General features: G+C 42.2%; 1 protein-coding gene across 1 annotated transcript; it reads left to right on the top strand.

Annotated features, from left to right (window-relative positions):
- The first annotated feature begins 1153 nt into the window (after positions 1-1153).
- On the top strand, positions 1154-27632 carry lmcd1 (LIM and cysteine-rich domains 1). The gene is given in 9 exon segments (XM_061891504.1): positions 1154-1285; positions 3085-3467; positions 10605-10690; positions 10753-11008; positions 16596-16713; positions 16716-16744; positions 19536-19784; positions 19854-20072; positions 24338-27632. Coding segments are annotated over 9 exon segments (1461 nt in total). The 5' UTR covers positions 1154-1275; the 3' UTR covers positions 24449-27632.

The following is a 27632-nucleotide window of genomic DNA, read 5'->3' as shown; positions in this document are numbered from 1 at the left end:
TCACCAAGACGTCACTTAAATGACATTCACGGTACCGGAGGGTCTTGTGAGATGACGCTGGCTGCTGCAAGATCATTATTATGAAAATATGACCGAGAGGAAGGCGAGAAACACTTTTTATTTCAACAGACTCTTGCGCCGTACCTTCCGTCAAAACTCTAAAGGCCGACTGCACATTTCCTATCTTCACAATAAAAGCCCTGCTTCATGCTGCCTGCGCTAACAAAATACAGAGTCTCGGAAAACTGGCGTGCACAAGCGATCCCTCAGAAAGCTGGCGTGCACAAGTGATGTGCACGCCAGCTTTCCGAGACTCTTATTTTGTTAGCGCAGGCAGCATGAAGCAGGGCTTTTATTGTGAAGATAGGAAATGTGCAGTCGGCCTTTAGAGTTTTGACGGAAGGGACGGCGCGAAAGTCTGTTGAAATAAAAAGTGTTTCTCGCCTTCCTCTCTGTCATTTTTTCATAATAATGAACTGGCAGCAGCCAGCGTCATCTCACAAGACCCTCGGGTGCCGTGAATGTCAATCAAGCAAGCTACGGAATTTGCCGCCAATGTTTTTCTTGTAAAGTGTATGGAAGCTGGATGAATTAGATGCCAAAAACCAACCACTTTCATGTGGTATTGTACAGAAAGGACAACTTTTTTTCTCCTCCATTTGAAAATGTGGGCGTTATCATCATTACTGTCTGATTCCAATCAATGCAAGTCATCAGAATCAGGTAATACACCAACTTATATTCTTGTCTTCGTGAAAGAAAGACATCTATATGTGTTACACATGCTTGTATTATCATTAAACACATTTAACTTGTTTACATTTATTTTCATAAATAAATAAATATAAATGATATATATAAATGAGGTAGATCCCCTCGAGTTGGTCAATTGAAAAGTAGCTCGCCTGCAGAAAAAGTGTGGGCACCCCTGCTCTAGAGCTGCATGCTGCTCTTTAGCGCCGCCCTAGTGGCTCTCTGGAGCTTCTTCAAAAAGGTATAAAAAAATGAGGGGGAAAAAATAAATGTTTCGTTTTAATATAGTTTCTGCAGGAGGAAAAACATGACACAAACCTCCCTAATTGTTATAAAGCACAATGTTTATATTAAACATGCTTCACTGATTCGAGTATTTGACGAGCGCCGTTTTGTCCTACTCATTTTGGCGGTCCTTGAACTCATCGTGGTTTGTTTACATGTACAACTTTCTCCGACGTGTTTTATGCCACTTCTTTTTCTGTCTCCTTTTGTCCACCGAACTTTTAAGGTTGTGTATAAATGCACAAAGGTGAGTTTTGTTGATGTTATTGACTTGTGTGGAGTGCTAATCAGACATACTTGGTCACTGCATGACTGCAAGCTAATCGATGCTAACATGCTATTTAGGCTAGCTGTATGTACATATTGCATCATTATGCCTCATTTGTAGCTATATTTGAGCTTATTTAGTTTCCTTTAAGTCCTCTTAATTCAATTTATATCTCATGACTCACTATCTGTATGTAATATGGCTTTTAATTTTTTTTGCGGCTCCAGACATGCTAAGTAGGCTAGCTGTATGTACATATTGCATCATTAGGCCTCATTTCAATCAATCAATCAATCAATGTTTACTTATATAGCCCTAAATCACTAGTGTCTCAAAGGGCTGCACAAACCACAACACAAACCACTACCACATCCTCGGTAGGCCCACATAAGGGCAAGGAAAAACTCACACCCAGTGGGACGTCGGTGACAATGATGACTATGAGAACCTTGGAGAGGACCAAAGCAAAGGATGTCGAGCGGGTCTTACATGATACTGTGAAAGTTCAATCCATAATGGATCCAACACAGCAGCGAGAGTCCCGTTCATTTGTAGCTATATTTGAGCTCATTTAGTTTCCTTTAAGTCATGGGTGTCAAACTCTGGCCCGTGGCCCGTGTAATTTCATTTGGCCCTTGAGGTAATACAGAATTAAGATTAGAGCTGGCCTGCCGGGATTATTCAGGGACGGTGCCGCTGCAACAACACATTTGCCAACCCTCACGATTTACCCGAGAGACTCCCGAATTTCACCGCCCCTCCAGAAAATCTCCCGGAGCAACAATTCTTCCGAATTTCTCCCAATTTCCACCCGGACAACAATATTGAGGGCGTGCCTCGAAAGCACTACCTTTAGCGTCCTCTACAACCTGTCGTCACGTCCGCTTTCCCGCCATATAAATAACATGCCGGCCCAGTCACATAATATCTGCGGCTTTAACACACACGAATGAATGCAATGCATACTTGGTCAACAGCCATACAGGTCACACCGAGGGTGGCTGTGTAAACGACTTGAACACTGTTACAAATATGCACCACACTGTGAAGCCACACCAAACAAGAATGACGAACACATTTCGGGAGAACATCTGCACCGTAACACACGTAATACACAGAACCCCTTGCAGCACTAACTCTTCCTGGATGCCACAATATACACCACGCTACCACCAAACCCGGCCCCTCCCCAATTTTTATTTACATTTTATTTGGTATGCCATTGATATTTTTCAATTATTATTGATAGGTTGATTGGCAACACTAAATGGTCCCTAGTGTGTGAATGTGAGTGTGAATGTTGTCTATCTGTGTTGGCACTGCGATGAAGATGCGACTTGTCCAGGGTGTAAACCGCCTTCCGCCCGATTGTAGCTGAGATAGGCGCCAGCGCCCCCCGCGACCCCAAAAGGGAATAAGCGGTAGAAAATGGATGGGATGGATGTACAATCTACTAATAAAAGTATCAATCCATCAATAAAAACAGGGCCAGGGCCGCTGCTCGATTGATACCAGGCCGCAGAAGAATATTTTAGAAAACATTTTTAATTTTTTTTTTATTAAATCAACATAAAAAGCACAAGATACACTCACAATTAGTGCACCAACCTAAAAAAAACCTCCCTTTTTCATGACAAAAAAAAAGATTTGCCACAATACAGATTTGGTGCCTTGGCAGAGGTCTGTGCTGTAATCAGTGCCATGCTGTGGTCGGCACAAAAAAAGGGGGGCTGTGGGGGCTCTCATGTTTCTATGAACTAACAACCTTCTCTTTCCAGACTTTTGCTCCCATCGGCCAGCAGAGTGCGAGCAGGACGGAGTCGACAGCAACGGCGCGGAGGCTCTGTCAACACAAGCGGGCAAACAAACAGAGGTGAGCGAAGGAGCCGCCTGTTGCCATGGCGACACATTCCTCCCGCTCCGGGGCGGCCTGGCGCAGAGTCAGGAGATGAAGAAACCTGCCCAGCTGTGGTCGGCGGGAGGAGGGAAACGTGGGCGTGCGCATGAGAGAGAGAGGGAGAAGTGGAGGTGGCTCAGCTGCAGTGGCGGCGGCGGCGGTGGTGGGCGGGGTCAACTGGCAGGAAGTGTGAGAGTGAGGACTTTCAAGTCAGAATCGAGGAGGACGCTGCTCGGCATGGACGTCAGCGCCGCCATGGATAAGGTAGGACTGCAGGTCACACAAACTTTACTACACTCTACTTGTTTCCATAGCAACACCAGCTCACATGCACTAACTTTGTTTTACCAAGTACTACCTCAGGAAAAACTTGGGCTCTCCAACTACCACCATAATGACAACATTAAATACAGTAGTGTAGTAGACCTAAGTATTCATTAAGTACCACCATAATGACAACACTAAATACAGTAGTGTAGTAGACCTAAGTATTCATTAAGTACCACCATAATGACAACATTAAATACAGTAGTGTAGTAGACCTAAGTATTCATTAAGTACCACCATAATGACAACATTAAATACAGTAGTGTAGTAGACCTAAGTATTCATTAAGTACCACCATAATGACAACATTAAAATACAGTAGTGTAGTAGACCTAAGTATTAATAAAGTACCACCATAATGACAACATTAAAATACAGTAGTGTAGTAGACCTAAGTATTCATTAAGTACCACCACAATGACATTAAATATAGTAGTGTAGTGGACCTAAGTATTCATTAAGTACCACCATGATGACAACATTAAAATACAGTAGTGTAGTGGACCTAAGTATTCATTAAGTACCACCATAATGACAACATTAAATACAGTAGTGTAGTAGACCTAAGTATTCATTAAGTACCACCACAATGACATTAAATACAGTAGTGTAGTGGACCTAAGTATTCATTAAGTACCACCATAATGACAACATTAAAATACAGTAGTGTAGTAGACCTAAGTATTCATTAAGTACCACCATAATGACAACATTAAAATACAGTAGTGTAGTAGACCTAAGTATTCATTAAGTACCACCATAATGACAACATTAAATACAGTAGTGTAGTAGACCTAAATATTCATTAAGTACCACCATAATGACAACATGAAAATACAGTAGTGTAGTAGACCTAAGTATTCATTAAGTACCACCACAATGACATTAAATACAGTAGTGTAGTGGACCTAAGTATTCATTAAGTACCACCATAATGACAACATTAAAATACAGTAGTGTAGTAGACCTAAGTATTCATTAAGTACCACCATAATGACAACATTAAAATACAGTAGTGTAGTAGACCTAAGTATTCATTAAGTACCACCACAATGACATTAAATACAGTAGTGTAGTGGACCTAAGTATTCATTAAGTACCACCATGATGACAACATTAAAATACAGTAGTGTAGTAGACCTAAGTATTCATTAAGTACCACCATAATGACAATATTAAAATACAGTAGAGTAGTTGAGGTGGGCAGGGTTGGGTGGTAGCGGCGGTGTATATTGTTGCGTCCCGGAAGAATTAGTGCTGCAAGGGGATCTGGGTATTTGTTCTGTTGTGTTTATCTTGCGTTACGGTGCGGATGTTCTCCCGAAATGTGTTTGTCATTCTTGTTTGGTGTGGGCTCACAGTGCGGCGCATATTTGTAACAGTGTTAAAGTTGTTTATACCGCCACCCTCAGTGTTGACCCAGTGTGCCTTGCATTCACTTGTGTGTGTGAAAGCCGCGCATATTTGTATGGAGGAAAAGAGGACGTGACGACAGGTTGTAGAGAACACCAAACGTAGTGCCTAAAGGCACGCCCCCGATATTGTTATCCGAATGGAAATTGGGAGAATGGTTGCCTCGGGAGATTTTCAGGAGGGGCACTTAACTTCGAGAGTCTCCCGGGTGATCAGGAGGGTTGGCAAGTATGAGTATCAGCGGTGAATGCGGTGTTACAGTACCTTTAGAATACCAGTGGGCCAGCTCTAATGTCAATTTGATATTGCCTCAAGGGCAAAATTTGGCCCACGGGCCAGAGTTTGACACCCACGCCATACTCAGACAGTAACACTTTTGAGATGTATTTATTGATGCAAACGTGCTGCATAGTACTGAGGGATGCTTGTAATATTTTGGCGGTGATATGAGAGACAGCGTGATGCAGTGCAGCGCTGTCATAAAAAGCGTGAGTTAGAAGGTTGCCAGGAAATGATTTGTTTGTGTTTTCATGACTTCACCGTCGGCCCTTTCGCGCCGCTATTCCATCCCCGATCACGACGACGCTGGCCCTCGGTTCATCCCTTTCCCTGAGGTCACCTGACGGATCAGTGCCACCTGTCGCCGGCTTAGCCCCTCCCCTCAAGATCTCCGCTTTGGAAAAAGTGCCATCACCAGGATGGAAATAAAGCACACTGAATTCTGTCTTCCCTTTTTTTTGGAATGATAAAAATACTGAATTATGATACAAACCCCGTTTCCATATGAGTTGGGAAATTGTGTTAGATGTAAATATAAACAGAATACAATGATTTGCAAATCCTTTTCAACCCATATTCAGTTGAATATGCTACAAAGACAACATATTTTGATGTTCAAATTTTTTTTTGTGCAAACAATCATTAACTTTAGAATTTGATGCCAGCAACACGTGACAAAGAAGTTGGGAAAGGTGGCAATAAATACTGATAAAGTTGAGGAATGCTCATCAAACACTTATTTGGAACATCCCACAGGTGTGCAGGCTAATTGGGAACAGGTGGGTGCCGTGATTGGGTATAAAAGCAGCTTCCATGAAATGCTAAGTAATTCACAAACAAAGATGGGGCGAGGGTCACTAATTTGTAAGCAAATTGTCGAAAAGTTTTTAAACAACATTTCTCAACGAGCTATTGCAAGGAATTTAGGGATTTTACCATCTACGGTCCGTAAAATCATCAAAAGGTTCAGAGAATATGGAGAAATCACTGCACGTAAGCGATGATATTACGGACCTTCGTTCCCTCAGGTGGTACTGCATCAAAAACCGACATCAGTGTGTAAAGGATATCACCACATGGGCTCAGGAACACTTCATAAAACCACTGTCAGTAACTACAGTTGGTCGCTACATCTGTAAATGCAAGTTAAAACTCGACTATGCAAAGCGAATGCCATTAATCAACAACACCCAGGAACGCCGCCAGCTTTGCTGGCTCTGAGGTCATCTAAGATGGACTGATGCAAAGTGGAAAAGTGGTCTGACGAGTCCACATTTAGAATTATATTTGGAAACTGTGGACGTGGTGTCCTCCAGAACAAAGAGGAAAATAACCATCTGGATCGTTATAGGCGCAAAGTTCAAAAGCCAGCATCCGTGATGGTATGGGGGTGCATTAGTGCCCAAGACATGGGTAACTTACACATCTCTGAAGGCACCATTAATGCTGAATGGTCCATACAGGTTTTGGAGCAACATATGCTGTCATCCAAGCAACGTTATCATGGACGCCCCTGCTTATTTCAGCAAAACAATGCCAAGCCACGTGTTACAACAGCGTGGCTTTGTAGTAAAAGAGTGCGGGTACTTTCCTGGCCCGCCTGTAGTCCAGACTTGTCTCCCATGGAAAATGTGTGGCGCATTATGAAGCGTAAAATACGACAGCGGAGACCCCGGACTGTTGAATGACTGAAGCTCTACATAAAACAAGAATGGGAAAGAATTCCACTTTCAAAGCTTCAACAATTAGTTTCCTCAGTTCCCAAACGTTTATTGAGTGTTGTTAAAAAAAAATGTGATGTAACACAGTGGTGAACATGCCCTTTCCCAACTACTTTGGCACGTGTTGCGGCCATGAAATTCTATGTTAATTATTATTTGCAAAAAAATATATAAAGTTTATGAGTTTGAACATCAAATATCTTGTCTTGGTGGTGCATTCAACCGAATATGGGTTGAAAAGGATTTGCAAGTCATTATATTCCGTTTATATTTACATCTAACACAATTTCCCAACTCTAATGGAAACGGGGTTTGTAAATATGAGCGTTCACTGTTTGTCTCCATCCTGCACAGTATGACCTCCACACTTCTTATCTCATTAGCATTTCCTGCACTTTTCCTTCACATAGCCGGCGTGTTTGGGATGACTGAGCCAAGTCAAACTTGGCCTTATCGCGCTCCTAAATATAGACCACGTCCCACTCTTTCTCCAGAAGGCATTTCTTAGTATTTCCGCTATTTTAAATCATGACATATTGTAAACTTAGGTTGATTGGCAACACTAAATGGTCCCTAGTGTGTGAATGTTGTCTCTATCTGTGATGAGATGGCGACTTGTCCAGGGTGTACCCCCGCCTTCCGCCCAAATGCAGCTGAGATAGGCTCCAGCACCCCCTGCGACCCCAAAAGGGACAAGCGGTAGAAAATGGATGGATGGACATATTGGAAGCCATGGCGCCGGAGTTTAAACAGCTTAAAAGTGCTTTTAGTAAGCGCAGGTTACATCTGCAGGGGGCGTGGCAACAACTTATGGGCTTCCATGCACCCGGACGTCACCGCCCCATACACCCTTGATACGTTTGCATGCATTAAAAAAGTAATTATCGCATGGATTTGGTTGAAACCATTTTTTTTTTAAACGCATGTAAAAACTTAAATTCGTCTAGAACAGTGTTTTTCAACCACTGTGCCGTGACACACTAGTGTACCGTGAGATATTGTCTGGTGGGCTATGGGAGATGATGTCATCTCACCTAATTGGGTTAAAACTAAAATAAATACTCCCTAGTGTGTGAATGTGAGTGTGAATGTTGTCTGTCTATCTGTGTTGGCCCTGTGATGAGGTGGAGACTTGTCCAGGGTGTACCCCTGCCTTCCGCCCGAATACAGCTGAGATGGGCTCCAGCACCCCTCCGCGATCCCAAAAGGGACAAGCGGTAGAAAATGGATGGATGGACGTATTGGAAGCCCTGACGCCAGAGTTTAAACGGTTTAAAAGTGCTTTTAGTAAGCGCAGGTTACGTCTGCAGGGGGCGTGGCAACAACTTATGAGCTCCCATGCACGAGACCCCTGAAGGGCCCACCTCAACGTCACCACCCCATACACCCTTGATATGTTAGCATGCACTAAAAAACAAATTATTGCATGGATTTGGTTGAAACCATCCATCCATCCATCCATTTTCTACTGCGTGTCCCGTTCGTTTGGGGTCACGGGGTATATATATATATATATATATATATATATATATATACATTTTTCTACCGCTTATTCCGCTCCGGGTCGCTACTGCCTATCTCAGCTACAATCGGGCGTATATATATAATAGGGCTGGGCAACGATTAAAAATTTTAATCGAAGTTAATCGCACTATTTCTCCGATTAATCACGATTAACTGCATTGTATACGCAAAGCCCAATAATGAATTCAAAAGTAGTGTGTAGTGCACCTTTATTGGAATATTCTCCCACATGAACAAAAACGCCAAAACATTTGTTGTGCAAACACAATTTAAATCAGTCGTTGTTAAACAGTAGCAGTTAAATAGCATATTTTATGAAAATCAACTCAAAAAATGTAAATACAAACATTTAAGCTTATTGCCACTGCCAGGGTATTTAAGTTATCCTGTTTGTTATGGAAAATAAATATAATCTACATACAAATCTCTGAGCCACAATCATAACATCTGAACAGGCAATTTCTGAGGTAACAGCAGAAAAATTTTTTTTTATCAGGGATCTTGTTTAAAAAACCTATATTATAGGTAGTGGGCTGTTTTAGGGAATTTTTGATCAAATTATCCGTAGTAGCAATATTAATAATGTTGTGTTTATTCTGCGTAGTGCACTTAAAATAATTATGACCATATCTAGGAATTGATATGATGGGAATTTTCCGATTGTTTGCTTGGTGCTTTGATAAACTGAAGGCATCATATACATGGTACTATATTGTGATGTTATGAGCCAGGGAATAAAAGAACTACCCTACCCAGCATGCAACAGGAGTGACGAGCATGCGCGGTAGCCCGGTATAGGTTGTGTCGCCATGACGGCATCTTGTATGTTGTGATATGCACGCTCTGAAAGCAAACGTTAAGAACTCAGCCAACACTCCTGGTCTGCATTATTCATAAATAGACAGACAACACATATACTCCGCTGCTTCACAGGCCGCTGGATGTAGCCGGCAAAGTATTCCCATGCTAGCTAGCCGGTCTAGCAAGCACGCCTCATTCAGTCCAAAACGGCCCGATCTATCCACATCCAGAATTGTCTGGCGGTCGTAAGTGATCCCGGAGTGACCACGCTGTAAGCCAGCCAGGAAATTTGCAGAATTGTCCGGTATTTTTGCCAAATGTTCCATCTTTACTAAGAGCCCCTCGACGCCGCGGGTGACGCCATCTTGTTAAGAAAAGGCGTTAACAAAATAAATGCATGTAAACAACATACGCAAATGTGCGATAAAATAATTGTCGGCGTTAATAGATTGATGAGTTAACTCGTAATTAACACATTAATTTGCCCACCCCTAATATATATATATATATATATATATATATATATATATATATATACACCTTAATATACACATGCATACATATAAATACATACATACATATACATACATATAAAAAAAAAATATATATATATATATATATATATATATATATATATATATATATATATATATATAAATAGTGGTGGAAGATGGATGTGTGTGTAAGTATACAAACATTTTAGACATCCCTGGTCTAGAGACGCATATTACTGTGAACACATCAATAAAAACCAAATTTTTGCCTCATAGAGGACATTTGAATAATTACATTGTGACAAATACCTCAAAGGTCTTTATTTAACTAAGCGCAACAGCACCAACTAGTGGCCTGGCATGCACGTTTCAGTGCTTTCTGTTCTTTTCGCCACATTGCCTTCGTCTGCGTAACGAGGCCTCTTCCGGTGACAGAATTTGAAGTTCATCCCAACACTAAATCAAAGCACTTATGTACCTATTCCTGTGTGGACATGACACAAGGCCAAAGTCCTGACTCAAAGCCCACTAGACCCCTCTGGGATGAACTGGAGCGCCATGCGGATAAAAGCTGATGACAGGTGAGCAGGCGGCGAGGCCAACTAGCCGTCGTCGCTACTCTAACATGACACTTGACATGTCACGCCTCCTGAAACGCTCTCAAAGTCAAATCCTGTCATGGCGAGTTAGCAGGTGCAAAGGTGTCAATCTACAGAATCTTTGGTCAAACGCGCCACGTTTGGGACCAACTCTGAATCCCAATTATACTTCGCAGATCACGTTTTTGTGAAGATTGCAGACCGTTTCAAGTGATCCATTGTTTTTTTTCTCCCGGTGGTCAGATGTCCGTGCAGTCGGGTGCAGGAGCTCCGGCTGCGTGCCTCGTTTGTAAGGAAGGCTGCCCCGGTTTGAAGCCTCATTCCTGGAGGTAAGGAGACCGTCGGCCGCAGCGTCAAGCGCACTCGCACCGTCATCATGATCACTTTGCAGGAAAGCCTGCGTCACGTGCGGCTGCAGCTGGCTGGACCACGCCCCCGGCGGCCACCTTGACGACGACCAGCGGATGGGGCGCCTGCTCGCCGACTCGCCCTGCGCCCACCTGACGGCGAAGGTCAAAGGGGGCGGCGGCCTACGCCTGTACAAGAGGAACCGCATGATCGTGACCGACCCAGTGGTGTCGCGCAAAGACCCCACCTTCAACACCACCACCTACGACTGGGCGCCGCCTGGCCTTACCCAGAAACTGGTGAGGAGACTTCAGGCCACCTTCTTGTCCTGAAGTGACCTAATTGATTATTTTACTGGTGGGGGGTTTTGGTGTAACTCAGGTCGTTATCACTTTCCTCATGCTGGCGCAAACCCTGGTCGTCCGGAGAGGCGAGTGTGCTGACCACCGAGCTAAAGCCTGGGCTGGCTAAATTGGAAGCCAGCACACTCTTGAAGTTATCAGGGAGTTAGGTCTGGCTGGTACCCGTTACAATCACCCCGCTAAACATCACACTAACCCGGGTTTCGGCACCAATGCAGCCCAGTTAAAGCCTACTGAAAGCCACTACTACCGACCACGCAGTCTGATAGTTTGTATATGAATGATGAAATATTAACATTGCAACACATGCCAATACGGCGTTTTTAGTTTACTAAATTGCAATTTTAAATTTCACACCGAAATATCCTGCGGTTGTTCAATGAACAATGGAGACATCAAAGAAGAAAGCTGTAGGGGGCTAGCAGTGTATTGCGGCCGCATTTAGCAACACAAACACAGCCGGTGTTTCATTGTTTACATTCCCGAAAGATGACGGTGAAGCTTTACTATGGAACAGAGCGGTCAAGCGAACACGGTTGGATTGGACCACACACACAAAGTACAGTGTATTGTGCAACGATCGTTTCGAAAGATCATGTTTCGAAGAGGGTCCCTTGCGAAGGGCAGAGATGGGCATCGCCACCACCCGTCGACTGGTGCTGAAGAAAGGTGGGGGGCAGACCTTCAGGTTGTACAGGTACGACCATGTAATCTCACTAAAACACTAGTAACACAATAAGCAGATAAGGGATTTTCCATAATTATCCTAGTAAATTTGTCTAATAACATCTGAATTGCTCCCACTGCCCTCTAGTTTTTTTGTTTTTTTTCTAGTCCTTCACTCTCACTTTCCTCATCCTTGAATCTTTCATCCTTGCTCAAGTAATGGGGAAATCGTCGCTTTCTCCGTCCGAATCGCTCTTGCGGCTGGTGGCCATGATTGTAAACAATGTTCAGATGTGAGGAGCTCCACAACCCGTGACGTCACGCGCACATCGTCTGCTACTTCCGGTACAGGCAAGGCTTTTTTATTAGCGACCAAAAGTTCCGAACTTTATCGTCGATGTTCTCTACTAAATCCTTTCAGCAAAATATGGCAATATCGCGAAATAATCAAGTATGACACATAGAATGGACCTACTATCCCTGTTTAAATAAGAATATCTCATTCCAGTAGGCCTTTAAACCTCCGAAGCAACAAAAAACAGACACATTTATAAGTAGTTTTATTTTATATTTATATTTATTGCTGACCACCGAGCTAAAAGCTTGGGCTGGCTAACTTGGAAGCCAGCACACTCTTGAAGTTGTCAGGAAGTGAGGTCTGGCTAGCGCCCGTTACAATCACCCCGCTAAACAAATCTCTAATCCGGGTTTCGGCACCAATGCAGCCCAGTTATACCTCCGAAGTGACCAAAAAACGGACGGATTGAGAAGTCGTTTTATTTTTCAACTTTCAGCGCTTGAAGTTCTTCAACAGCCCCAGACATAACCATTGTTGCGTTTGAACCAGATGTTCCTCCGAGGGAATTTAAGTTGCTGGTCAATCCCAAGTTCTTTTGATGACACAAAAGCTGATTTTAAATGATAGCCCAGAAAAGAATAGGTGTTTTGCAATTTATTCCAAAGCTTTGGAGAGACCAACCTAAAAAAACAACACATTCAATTCGCGTCGCCTAGTTTATCTGAAAGACTTACGGAAGCGCTGTCTTCTTCAATATCTCTCTCTCGCCCCCACCCACCGGAACGAATACACATATCTATTGTTCTGCTTAGCCTGAGACAGGAAGAGATAAGAAGGGAGTATTGCTACTCCTTACATTCCTAAAGCTCCAAGGTTAACACAAAGTTTACTAGCGGACAACCAAAAAGAGAACAGATGGAAAAAGACTAGCTGTTTTCAAATATGACTATGAATATAAAGAAATAACTCTTAAATATGGATATATGTTGATATCTATCTCCGTCACCATCGATATGTTTTTATATATTTTAAGGTTTATTTTTGTAAATTAAAACATTTTTATGTTTACTTTTTTTTTTAAACAACTTGTAAAGTGGATTATTTTAGAAGTCTGCTTTTAATATGTCAATAATTCATGACAGCACAGATTTTGATGCATTATTATGACACTTAATGACATTTTCCCCCCAAAATAATTAGCCGAAAAAACAGACGCGGTCAAAAAATTGTTAATGAGTTTTTGGGATCTTTAGGAGACCCCGGCAGCATTTTAGTCACATCAAAGTAGGGCTGGGCGATATTGCCTTTTATAAATATCTCGATATTTTCAGGCCGTGTCACGATACACGATATATATCTTCATATTTTGCCTTAGCCTTGAATGAACACTTGATGCATATAATCACAGCAGTATGATGATTCTAAGTGTCTACATTCAAACATTCTTCTTCATACTGCATTAATATATGCTACTTTTAAACTTTCATGCAGACCTTAGAACTTCAATAGGGTCCTCTGTCCCGAAGGGACATTCGGTCCCTAAAAAGAGTTGAAAAAGATTTGTTGTGGTCAATAAAGCTAAGGTAGTTCAGTACTAACACACATATTCACGGACTATTTAACAATAGTGGGGTTGTTGGCTTCTTGAAAGAGTTCATATGAGTCAAGAAAACTGCAAGCTGTCTGCTTTTCATTAAAAATGCCTCAGGTCTGCCTGGGGTTTCACAGCCGAGTGTTGTGATGGTGGCGGGCGCCGTTTGGTTGGGTGGGGGCGAGTCATGGCGGGTGAAACATGTCCAGGCAAATGTGTTTCTCATTGACAAGTCCAGAAACGATGCAACTGTTTTGAGGCATGGAGACTAGGATTAAGTCAGCGCTCTGCTGCGGTCTTGTGAGGAACTCCCAGACCTCAGTGGGGTGGAGGACACAGTCCTCCCATGGTGGATGCAGGATAAGGGGCTGGGGGGTTTTTATATTAGACTTAGACTTCCTTTTATTGTTGTTCAAATTTGAACTTTACTGTACAGATAAGAATTGATTGATTGATTGATTGAAACTTTTATCAGTAGATTGCACAGTACAGTACATATTCCGTACAATTGACCACTAAATGGTAACACCCCAATAAGTTTTTCAACTTGTTAAGTCGGTGGTCCACGTTAAGCAATCATGGTACAAATATATACTATCAACATAATACAGTCATCACACAAGTTAATCATCATAGTATATAGATTGAATTATTTACAATCCGGGGGGTGGGATGAGGAGCTTTGGTTGATATCAGTTCTTCAGTTATCAACAATTGCATCAACAGAGAAATGTGGACATTGAAACAGTGTAGGTCTTACTTAGTAGGATATGTACAGCCAGCAGAGAAACATAGTGAGTTCACATAGCATAAGAACAAGTATATACATTAGAAATACAAATGATTATTTACATTAGGTTGTTTACAATCCGGGGAGATGGGATGTGAATGGAGGAGGGTATTAGTAAAGTGTTGAAGTTGCCCGGAGTGTTGTTTTAGAGCAGTTTTGAAGGAGGATAGAGATGCACTTACTTTTACACCTGTTGGGAGTGCATTCACATTGATGTGGCATAGAAAGAGAATGAGTTAAGACTTTGTGGATCAGAATCTGGGTTTAGCGTGGTTTGTGGAGCTCCCCCTGGTGTTGTGGTTATGGCGGTCATTTACGTTAAGGAAGTAGTTTGACATGTACTTCGGTATAGGGAGGTGTAGCGGATTTTATAGACTAGGCTCGGTGCAAGTTGTTTTACTCTGTCCTCCAGCCAGCCCACTTTGGAGAAGTGGTTGGAGTGAGGTGTGATCTGGGGTGGAGGTCTAAAAGTAACCTGACTAGCTTGTTTTGAACAGAGTTTTGTTGCATTAGCTCATGGTAGTGCAAGATAAAACAGCAATAAGGTGCAGATACAAATAAATAGATCACTGAACAGATAAATATATTGCACTTTTTTTCCCACATTTATAGATGTATGTTATGTTGTCTTTATATTCCAGCCAGTTAATCCGTTTTTGACTAAATACTGAAGCGAAAGCATGCCTAATTAAGGTCAGAATGTTCAGTGTTTGATAAGTGGACACCCTGGCCTTGTTACTCACCTGAGTTTAAGTCAATATGTCGCTTCTCATGTTCATAATCCACACTCATGGCGATTGGTGAAAATAACAGAGGATCAACCATCGACCCCTGTGATCGCCACATGGCCTGTTGAGAGATAATACCCAATGGCGTCAGAGTGTCTTAATTGAAAAGATATGCAGTATTAGAATATTGTGTAAAGGTGTGTTAAAATCAGGGGTACCCACAATTTTTTCAGCAGGCGAGCTACTTTTTATGTATGTATGTATACTGTATATATACATATATGTATGTGTTATACATAAATATATATATATGTATGTATGTATACATAGATATGTGTGCGTGTATATGTGTATATATATATATATATATACACATATATATATATATATATGTATGTGTATATATATATATATATATATATATATATGTATATTATATATGTATGTATGTATATATATATATATATGTATATATATATATATATATATACATATACATATATATATACATATACATATATATACATATATATATATATATATATATATATATGTATATGTATGTATGTATGCCCATTGTCTTGGTGTGATCCGACGTCAGGTGTCGTTGAGGAGGGAGGGAGGTCAAATGCGTCCATCATTGCGGTGTCCTCGGGGATGTTTTCAGAACAGCCTGCTCCTGTTGTTGCAGCGTCAAGGCCATTCGAGGGAGTCAAATCATATATTAAGGTTTTAGTTTATCACGAGCAGACATCACAATGGCTTGTCTGTTCTATTCGTCCATGCTGGCCCTCATTTCTGATTTTTCCCTTTTCCACCATGTGATCCATCTTGCGATTCAGTTCAGAAATCGCCCGTGTCTGTGATCCCACAGCCCGGCTCAAACCTTCCTTTGCGACAAACAGCCTTTGGGCCCCTTGAGTGGCCTTACAAATTTGACGATACACCCAATCACGGCTCCAAATTAGGTAGAGGTCTTCCACGTCCTCGATGAAAGGACTGAGAGGCACATGATTCTCCATTTATCCCAGGAATCTCTCATGTTCCCCGCAGCAACGGTTCCATCAGGGCAGCCAGGCTCCCAGAACCGAGAGTCCAGCTGATCATTTCCATGTCTGATGTTTACATTTAAAGGACAGCGCAAAGAAAGAGTGTAGACAAGACGAAACCAAGAGAGCAAGAAGGGAGCGGGAAAAAAATGCGACGCCCTCACCAGGTGCAAGACAGAAAAGAAGAAAAAAATGTATATAAATATTTTTTCCCACACAATATTGATGTATACACGTCATATTTGCAGTCTTTAAAAAAACAAGTGGTTTAATTGCAAGAGTAGTTCTGCAGATGCAAGAAAATGTTTATGATGATGTCGGCAAGACCAAACTTGATAATGTCCACAAATGCTTTTCTGCCGTGGTTTTTGGTACCAACAACTCAACAAAGTCTTCCTTCAGGCCAAGCAGTACATGGATCTGATGCCAAAGAGCCAGCACCCGGTCTCTGGAACCGTAGGGGCGTCGGAGCGTCGCAGGCAGCTCCTGAGCCAGCTCCCTTCCTACGACCACGACCCCATGAGTGCCAGAGCCTGGCCAGTGACGAGGAGGTGAGCACCTTGCTGACTGTTAGTCTCCACCAGGGTCACCAACACAGTGCCCGCGGGCACCAGGTCGCCCGTAAGGACCAGATGAGTCGCCCCCTTGCCTGTTCTGAAAATAGCTCAAATAGCAGCACTTACCAGTGAGCTGCCTCTATTTTTAAATGTTATTTATTTACTAGCAAGCTGTCTCGCTTTGCTCGACATTTTTAATTCTAAGAGAGACAAAACTCAAATAGAATTTGAAAATCCCAGAAAATATTTGAAAGACTTGGTCTTCACTTGTTTAAAGGGGAACATTATCAGCAGACCTATGTAAGCGTCAATATTATACCTTGATGGTGCAGAAAAAAGACCATCTATTTTTTAACCGATTTCCGAACTCTAAATGGGTGAATTTTGGCGAATTAAACGCCTTTCTGTCTATCGCTCTGGAGGGGATGACGTCAGAATGTGACGTCGTCGAGGTAATACAGCCGCCATTTTCATTTTCAACACAATGTAAACATTGGTCTCAGCTCTGTTATTTTCCGTTTTTTCGACTATTTTTTGGAACCTTGGAGACATCATGCCCTCGTCGGTGTGTTGTCGGAGGGTGTAACAACACTAACAGGGAGGGATTCAAGTTGCACCACTGGCCGAAGATGCCAAAGTGTCTGCCGCCAGACCCCTATTGAATGTACCAAAGTGGCTCTACATTTACCGGCGATGCTAAGGCAGACATGGCACAGAGATGTATGGATAACCTGCAGATGCATTTGCAACGATAAACTCACAGAAATCACAAAGGTGAGTTTTGTTGATGTTTACTGCCAGCTAATCAATGCTAACATGCTACGCTAATCGATGCTAACATGCTATTTACCGGCGGTGCTGAAGCAGACATGGCACAGAGATGTATGGATAACCTGTAGATGCATTTGCAACTATATTACGTTTCCTTCCACCCACATTTAATGCGAAACAAACACTTACCAATCGACGATTTAAGTTGCTCCTGTGTCAAAAGATGCGAAAGTCCTGATCGTTTGGTCCGCACATTTTACCGCGATGCTAACGCAGCTATTCGCCATGCTATGGCTATGAATAGCATCAATAGGCTATTCGCTCAATAGCTTCAGTTTCTTCTTCAATATTTTCATACTCCAACCATCTGTTTCAATACATGCGTAATCTGTTGAATCGCTTAAGTCGCTGAAATCCGAGTCTGAATCCGAGCTAATGTCGCTATATCTTGCTGTGCTATTCGCCATTGTTTGTTTACATTGGCAGTACTGTGTGACGTCACAGGAAATGATAGTGGCATCGCAAATAGCGAAAATCAAACACTTTAAAGCTTTTTTCAGGATATTCGGAGACTGGTAAAATTTTGAAAAAACTTCAAAAAATACAACATGCCACTGGGAACTGATTTTTATTGTTTTTAACCCTTTTGAAATTGTGATAATGTTCCCCTTTAAATAAATTCATTTATTTTTTTACTTTGCTTCTTATAACTTTCAGAAAGACAATTTTAGAGAAAAATTACAACCTTAAAAATGGTTTTAGGATTTTTAAACACATATACCTTTTTACCTTTTAAATTCCTTCCTCTTCTTTCCTGACAGTTTAAAGCAATGTTCAAGTTTTTTTATTTATTTATTGTAACGAATAATAAAAACATTTTAATTTAATTCTTCTTCATTTTAGTTTCTGTTTTTTCGACGAAAAATATTTGTGAAATATTTCTTCAAACTTATTATGATTAGAATCCATCCATCCATCCATTTTCTACCGCTTATTAAAAAAAAATTATCCTGGCAAATCTAGAAAATCTGTAGAATGGGTTGTACTTGTATAGCGCTTTTCTACCTTCAAGGTACTCAAAGCGCTTTGACACTACTTCCACATTCACCCATTCACACACTGATGGAGGGAGCTGCCATGCAAGGTGCCAACCAGCACCCATCAGGAGCAAGGGTGAAGTGTCTTGCTCAGGACACAACGGACGTGACGAGGTTGGTACTAGGTGGGAATTGAACCAGGGACCCTTGGGTTGCACACGGCCAATCTCCCACTGCGCCACGCCGTCCCCAGAATCAAATTTAAATCTTATTTCAAAGTCTTTTGAATTTCATTTAAAATTTTTGTTCTGGAAAATCTAGAAGAAATAATCATTTGTCTTTGTTAGAAATATGGCTTGGTCCAATTTGTTATATATTCTAACAAAGTGTAGATTGGATTTTAACCTATTTAAAACATGTCATCAAAATTCTAAAATTAATCTTAATCAGGAAAAAAATACTAATGATGTTACATAAATTCTTTTTTTAAGTTTTTCAAAAAAATTCGAATTAGCTAGTTTTTCTCTTCATTTTTTTCGGTTGAATTTTGAATTTTGAAGTGTCGAAAATGAAGATAAACTGTTTCAAAATTTTATTTTCATTTTTTTCCTGTTTTCTCCTCTTTTAAAAAGTTCAATTAAGTGTTTTTTTCATCATTTATTCTCCACAAAAAACTTTCCGTAAAAGGAAAAAAAATGTACGACGGAATGACCCACTTTTATATATATATAGATTTATTTATTAAATGTAAATTGAACAAATTGGCTATTTCTGGCAATGTATTTAAGTGTGTATCAAACTGGTAGCCTTTGGCATGAATCAGTACCCAAGAAGTAGGTCTTGCTTTCAAAAAGGTTGCTGACCCCTGACCTACATGTTAGCATGAGCTTCGGAGGTGGGCGACTGTGCGCCCGGTGGTCCAAAGTGGTACTGCAAGTTGAACTGTCCTGCTCCTTCACCTCCATGTCTTGCTGCAGATCTCCGCCATGCTGCTGTTTGTGAAGCACTACAAAAAGGAGGTGCTGGGGGTCGGGGAGGTGGCGCTACCTGCTGAAGGCGGAGCTCTGGAGGAGGCGGCCATCCAGAGGTCCGCCAAGGAAGCCAAAGAGCGTAACCACGGCGACAAGGACGCGGCGGAGCGTCCGTCTCACATCTCCAAAGAGAACAGCGCCGCCCCTGCTGATGGAGCCACAGACGGCACGGGCAACAACGCCAAGACTCAATACGTACGTCGACAAGATGGCGGGTGTCTCGTCTGCTTTTTGGTAGCGTCTCCTCTCCTCTTGTCCTCTCAGCGCTGCACCGGTTGCCGAGGCGAAATCGGCGCAGAGAGCCCGGCCGTTTTTGCTGAGCGTGCAGGTTACCACGGCAACATGTGGCATCCCACCTGCTTCGCGTGTTCCGAGTGCGGACAGGGACTGGTGGACTTGGTCTACTTCTGGTCCGGTCAGAGGCTGCTTTGCGGGCGACACTACTGTCAGAGCGTCTGGCCGCGCTGCTGCGGCTGTGATGAGGTGACTTCCTGCCTACTATACCTCAACTCACCCCCGCATTTTACACCCAACTTCCTCCGCATTTTGGAGGCATTTAAAATGCACAAAAACTCAGCAATTTTCTCACAAAAATGGGATGTTTTGGGGCTACCAAAGCTGAAATTGCAAAATTGACTCATTAGCGCCCCCTTGAAATAAAAAAAAAAAAACAATTAGCCACTGCCACTAGATTCATGTATCGTCACAAAATTGCTGGAAACATCTGTCATGACAGTCTTAAGAACCTATATTTTGAAAAAACAAACAGGAAGTCAACCATCATTGTTTCCATCGGCCATTTTTAGGTCAAAAACAGGGGTCGTACTTTACCAAACTCCTCCCTGGAACTTTGACCAAATGATTCCTGGTTCAAATGACAGATAGTAGACAAACAAATTGTGAAAGAATAACAATATTGAACCCAACTTTGATCGTATTTTGAGGCATTTAAAATGCACAAAAATTCCCCCCATTTAACAGACGTGTGAAACAGTGATGTTTTGGGGTTACCAAATTTAAAAATCCAAAATTGACTCATTTGCGCCCTCTTGAAATGAAAAAATAAAAATTGATGCCCCTGCCACCAGATTCATGAGTCGTTACAAAATTGCTGGAAACATCTATCATGACAGTCTCAAGAACCTATATTTTGAAAAAAACAAACAAAAACGAAACAGGAAGTTGACCTTTTTGTTTCTGTCGACAATTTTTGGAGTCGTACTTTACCGAACTCCTCCCAGAAACTTTGACCAAATGATTTGCGGTTCAAATGACAGATAGTAGACAAATAGATTGTGAAAAAATTAAAATATTGAACCCAACTTTGATCATAGTTTGAGGCATTTAAAATGGACAAAAACTCACCCATGTTCACAAACGTGTGAAAACGTGATGTTTTGGGGTTACCAAACTTGAAATTCCAAAATTGACTCATTAGCGCCCCCTTGAAAAAAATAAAAATAAAAATATCCCCTGCCACCAGATTCATGTATCGTCAAAAAATTGCTGCAGACATTTATCATGACAGTCTTAAGAACCTTCCATCCTTCCATCCTTCCTTCCTTCTTTCCTTTCTTCCTTCCTTCCTTCTATATTTCCTTCCTTCTATCTATCTATCTACCTTTCCATCCATCTATCTATCTATCTATCTATCTATCTATTTATCTATTCCTTCCTTCTATATTTCTTTCCTTCTATCTATCTATCTATCTATCTATTCCTTCCTTCTATCTATCTATCCTTCCTTCTATCTATCCTTCCTTCTATTCCTTCCTTCTATCTATCAATCCTTCCTTCTATCCACCCTTCATTCTATCTATCTATCTATCCCTCTATATGTCTATCCCTCCATATGTCTATCTATCTATCTATCTATCTATCTATCTATCTATCCATCTATCCATCTTTCTTTCTTCTATCTATCTTCCCTTCATTCTATCTATCTTTCTTTCTTTCTTTCTTCTATCTATCCTCCCTTCATTCTATCTATCTATCTATCTGTCTTTCTTTCTTTCTTTGTTTCTTCTATTTATCCTCCCTTCGTTCTATCTATTTATCTATCTCTTTTTCTCTTCAATCTTTTTTTCTTTCTTCCATCTATCTATCCTCCCTTTGTTCTATCTATATTTCTTTCTTTCTTCTATTTGTCTTTCTTTCTTTCTTCCATCTATCCTCCCTTTGTTCTATCTATCTCTTTCTTTTTTATTTATTTCTTCATTTTTCTTTCTTTCTTCTATCTTTCTTTGTTCTATCTGTCTATCCTCCCTTCGTTCTATCTATCTATTTATCTATCTATCTTTCTTTTTTCTTCTATCTTTCTTTCTTCTATCTTTCTATCCTCCCTTCGTTCTTTCTTTCTTCCTTTCTTTCTTCCTTTCTTTCTTCCTTTCTTTCTTCCATCTATCCTTCTGTTTGTCTGTCTGTCCGTCTGACTGGGACTTGTTTCTTCAGCATTGTCCACACGTTTAAGTCAGGACTTTGGGAAGGCCATTCTAAAACCTTCATTCTAGCCTGATTTAGCCATTCCTTTACCACTTTTGAGGTGTGTTTGGGGTCATTGTCTTGTTGCGCCCGAGACCCAACCTCCAGGCTGATGATTTTAGGTTGTCCTGAAGAATTTGGCGGTCATCCTCCTTTTTCATTGTCCCATTTACTCTCTGTAAAGCAGCAGTTCCATTGGCAGCAAAACAGGCCTAGAGCATAATACTACCACCACCATGCTTGACGGTAGGATTGGTGTTCCTGGGATTAAAGACCTCACCTTTTCTCCTCTGAACACATTGCTGGGTATTGTGGCCAAACAGCTCCATTTTTGTTTCATCCAATCGGATTCAGACTACTTCCTGACGTGGCTTGAATCTGATGCCAAAAGATCCGATTCGAAGGCAAAACGTCAGGCCCCAAAAAGTCCTACTGAAAGCCACTACTAGCGACCACACAGTCTGATAGTTTATATATCAATGATGAAATATTAACATTGCAACACATGCCAATACGGCCTTTTTAGTTTACTAAATTGCAATTTTAAATTTCCCGCGAAGTGTCCTGTTGAAAACGTCGCGGAATGATGACGTTTATGTTGACGCGTGCTTGTGACGTTATTGGTTGGAGCGGACACGTTCTCCCAGCACCACTCATGGCTAAAAGTCTTCTGTTTTTATCACATAATTACACAGTATTTTGGACATCTGTGTTGCTGAATCTTTTGCAATTTGTTCAATGAATAATGAAGACGTCAAAGAAGAATGCTGTTGGTGGAAAGCGGTGTATTGCAGCTGCCTTTAGCAACCGAAACACAGCCGGTGTTTCTTTGTTTGTTGTGAAGCTTTAGCAAACATGTTTCTCTACCACATGTCAACCAGCAAGTTTTTGGATGACAAAATTGTGATATTAAGTCGTCTCTTACCGGAGACTTGAGCGGAGTTAGTGTCCTCCTGCAGCAGCTGTCAAAAAGGCAGCCGTGATCTTGGCTCCTCCATTGGCTTCTCTCAGAGACACTGGAGTAGAGTGGCCGTGCCAGCAACTTGAGGGTTGCAGGTTCGATTCCCACTTCCGCCATCCTAGTCACTGCCGTTGTTTCCTTGGGCAAGGCACTTTACCCACCTGCTTCCAGTGCCACCCACACTGGTTTAAATGTAATTTAGATATTGGGTTTCACTATGTAAAGTGCTTTGAGTGACTTGGGAAAAGCGCTATATAAATATAATTCATTTCACTTCACTATAATCTAACTAAAACACTATAAACACAATAAGCAGATAAGGGATTTTCCAGAATTATCCTAGTAAATGTGTCTAAAAACCTCTGAATCGCTCCAACTGCCGTCGCCTTTTTTCCCCCTCTTATCAGGGTTATTTGGTGACGAACCCCAAGATGCAGAGAAGGAGGCAGGCTTGGAGTGAGAAAACATAATTTTAATATAAAATACTAGAACAAAAACCAAACAAAGGATACAAACAAAAAGCACGCACGTGGGTGGATAAAACTAGGCTATGAACAAACAAAAACTGGAAGCAGGGAACAAAAAGCAGTAAGCTACTCAAAGTGACCAAATCTAGCTTACCGCTACACTGCAACGATACGTCAGGAACCACAATACAGAAGCGACATGCAATACAATGATCCAGCCCTGACTGGAGGAACCAAGCAGGTAAAATAGGAGCTGGCCGATTGAAATCAGGTGTGACCAGATGCCAATCAGCTGCAGCTGAGTGAAAACAGGACACAGGGAGACAAACAGGAAGCTGCACCAAAATAAGAGCACTAGACAGGAACTAAGGACAGGAAATACTAAACACACAGAGGAGAAACTAAAACACAAACAAACTGTCAGTGGCAACTCTGACACCTCTAGTGCTTAACTCTAACTTTCCTCATCCACGAATCTTTCATCCTCGCTCAAATTAATGGGGAAATTGTAGCTTTCTCGGTCCGAATCGCTCTTGCTGCTGGTGGCCATGATTATAAACAATGTTCAGATGTGAGGAGCTCCACAACCTGTGACGTCACGCGCACATTGTCTGCTACTTCCGGTACAGGCAAGGCTTTTTTATTAGCGACCAAAAGTTGCGAACTTTATTGTCGATGTTCTCTACTAAATCCTTTCAGCAAAAATATGGCAATATCGTGAAATGATGAAGTATGACACAAAGAATGGACCTGCTATCCCCGTTTAAATAAGAAAATCTCATTTCAGTAGGCCTTTATGAACACTTGTACTTACAGTACCTTCACTTCTTGTCTCGCAGCTGATCTTCTGCAAGTCTTTTCGCAGCACACAAGATGGAAGGACCTGGCACGCCGGCCACGACTGCTGCTGGAGGTGTGGACAAAGCTCGGACACACCCTGCCAACACTGACACGTCTTCTGTGTGGGTTAGCATGGCCGCGTGACGCGTTGATGACAATAATAATAACAAACGGCACCTTTTGAAGTGTGCCTCCGCCGTAGTGCTGCAGAGCTCCCAGGACTGAGTGCTGTTTAAAAAGAGACTCGGCAGTGAAGTGCTAACGACATGTTTGCTGGATTACTCAGAGTCCAAACTACTTAAGGACCGCTTGATTTATCGCCTCTTAAGCGGCCAACGGTGACGCCATCCAGATGTGCTGCTAGCGCGGCGAGGGGATGAAACGCCGGCTAGCGGCTAACTAACGTGTCAGAGCAGACTCTTTTTTTCAAGCCGAGACTAAAAAAAGGTTGATTCAAACCTCAGAAAAACTGGACGGAATTTGACGAAAAGTACTTTCAACTCTAAGACAATGTGCTTGTTAGCTTCTTTCTGCTAATCCTCTCTGCTCTTTCTTTGCACAAGTCGTAGTCCCAAGAAAAATTACCCTAAACTGTGTCAAATACCTTATTTACTCCAACGGGACCCAGTTAACCACTGGAATAAATGTGACGGATGCCAGCGAGTGTCGTGCTTTTAGCTCATTGGCTAGCGGTCTCAACTTTTTAATCAGGGGTTACAGTTCAAGCCCGAGAAAGATGCAGAGGTTGGACCAGGTGGGTTCCTTTGGTGCTGTGACCCGGATTGTCTTAGGGGTGTGAGTCTAATCATGTTTGACACTAAGCTGACAGCTCTTCCCAGGGCTTGAACTAAGTCCCCTGATTGAAACTTGAGACCACTAGCCAATGAGCTAAAAGCCCGAGCTGTCAGATTAATGTCCAACATGATTATGCTCACACCGCAAGACAATCTGGGTCACGGCACCAAAGTAACCCACCTCCCCCAACCTCTGTGGCCTTCCCAGGGCTTAAACTAGATCCCCTGATTAGAAAGTTGAGATTGTTAGCCAATCAGCTAAAAGCCCGAGCTGTCAGCTTAGTGTCCAACATGATTATACTCACACCCCAAGACAATCTGAGTCACGGCACCAAAGTAACCCACCTGGTCCAACCCCTGCGTCCTTCCCAGGGCTTAAACCAGATTCCCTGATTAGAAAGTTGAGATTGTTAGCCAATGAGCTAAAAGCCAGAGCTGTCAGCTTAGTGTCCAACATGATTACACTCACACCCCTAAGACAATGTGGGTCACGGCACCAAAGTAACCCACCTCCCCCAACCTCTGCGTCCTTCCCAGGGTTTAAACTAGATCCCCTGATTAGAAAGTTGAGATTGTTAGCCAATGAGCTAAAAGCCCGAGCTGTCAGCTTAGTGTCCAACAGGATTATACTCACACCCCAAGACAATCCGGGTCACTGCACCAAAGTAACCCACCTGGTCCAACTCCTGTGTCCTTCCCAGGGCTTAAACTAGATCCCCTGATTAGAAAGTTGAGATTGTTAGCCAATGAGCTAAAAGCCCGAGCTGTCAGCTTAGTGTCCTACAGGATTATACTCACACCCCAAGACAATCCGGGTCACTGCACCAAAGTAACCCACCTGGTCCAACCTCTGCGTCCTTCCCAGGGCTTAAACTAGATCCCCTGATTAGAAAGTTGAGATTGTTAGCCAATGAGCTAAAAGCCAGAGCTGTCAGCTTAGTGTCCAACATGATTACACTCACACCCCTAAGACAATCTGGGTCACGGCACCAAAGTAACCCACCTCCCCCAACCTCTGCGTCCTTCCCAGGGCTTAAACTAGATCCCCTGATTAGAAAGTTGAGATTGTTAGCCAATGAGCTAAAAGCCCGAGCTGTCAGCTTAGTGTCCAACAGGATTATACTCACACCCCAAGACAATCCGGGTCACTGCACCAAAGTAACGCACCTGGTCCAACCTCTGCGTCCTTCCCAGGGCTTAAACTAGATCCCCTGATTAGAAAGTTGAGATTGTTAGCCAATGAGCTAAACGCATGAACTGTCAGCTTAGTGTCCAACATGATTATACTCACACCACAAGACAATCCGGGTCACGGCACAAAAGTAACCCACCTCCCCCAACCTCTGCGTCCTTCCCAGGGCTTAAACTAGATCCCCTGATTAGAAAGTTGAGATTGTTAGCCAAGACCTAAACGCATGAGCTGTTAGCTTAGTGTCCAACATGATTACACTCACACCCCAAGACAATCCGGGTCACGGCACCAAAGTAACCCACCTCCCCCAACCTCTGCTTCCTTCCCAGGGCTTAAACTAGATCCCCTGATTAGAAAGTTGAGATTGTTAGCCGATGAGCTAAACGCATGAGCTGTCAGCTTAGTGTCCAACATGATTACACTCACACCCCTAAGACAATCTGGGTCACGGCACCAAAGTAACCCACCTCCCCCAACCTCTGCATCCTTCCCAGGGCTTAAACTAGATCCCCTGATTAGAAAGTTGAGATTGTTAGCCAATGAGCTACAAGCCCGAGCTGTCAGCTTAGTGTCCAACATGATTATACTCACACCCCAAGACAATCCGGGTCACGGCACCAAAGTAACCCACCTGGTCCAACCCCTGCATCCTTCCCAGGGCTTAAACTAGATCCCCTGATTAGAAAGTTGAGATTGTTAGCCAATGAGCTACAAGCCTGAGCTGTCAGCTTAGTGTCCAACATGATTATACTCACACACCAAGAAAATCCGGGTCACGGCACCAAAGTAACCCACCTGGTCCAACCCCTGCATCCTTCCCAGGGCTTGAACTGGATCCCCTGATTAAAAGTTGAGACTACTTGCCAATGTCTAACACTTCCCAAATGTTTACTGAGTCTTATTAAAAGGAAAGGCCGTGTAACACAGTGGTAAAAATGCCCCCGTCTGTTTAATTGAATATACTGTAAGTTGAAAAGGATTTGCAAATCATTGTATTCTGTTCTTATTTAACATTTACACAATGTGCCAACTGGGTTTTGTATTATATTTCATTTTTCAAGATGCCCGTTACTCTCTGCAGTTAAGTATTAATGCCTGCAGCCACCATAGGATTGAAATGATACAATAAGCACCAAAACTGCTTCGAGCTTTCCCAGTTTTGATGTTTTGAAATGAGTTTGAAAGTGTTTTTCTTTTGCTTAATGTGTTTCTGCAATTTTCTCAAATACTATTATTACTTTTGACTGAAGAAAGTGAAAGCGAATATTAAATTAAAGTTGATTTTGCATCTTTGTGTTCAACGCAAAA

Source organism: Nerophis ophidion, linkage group LG02 (assembly GCF_033978795.1).
Source record: "Nerophis ophidion isolate RoL-2023_Sa linkage group LG02, RoL_Noph_v1.0, whole genome shotgun sequence".
Lineage (NCBI taxonomy): Eukaryota > Metazoa > Chordata > Actinopteri > Syngnathiformes > Syngnathidae > Nerophis > Nerophis ophidion.
Note: the sequence above shows the minus strand (reverse complement) of the source record. Positions and strands in the feature narration are given on the sequence as shown.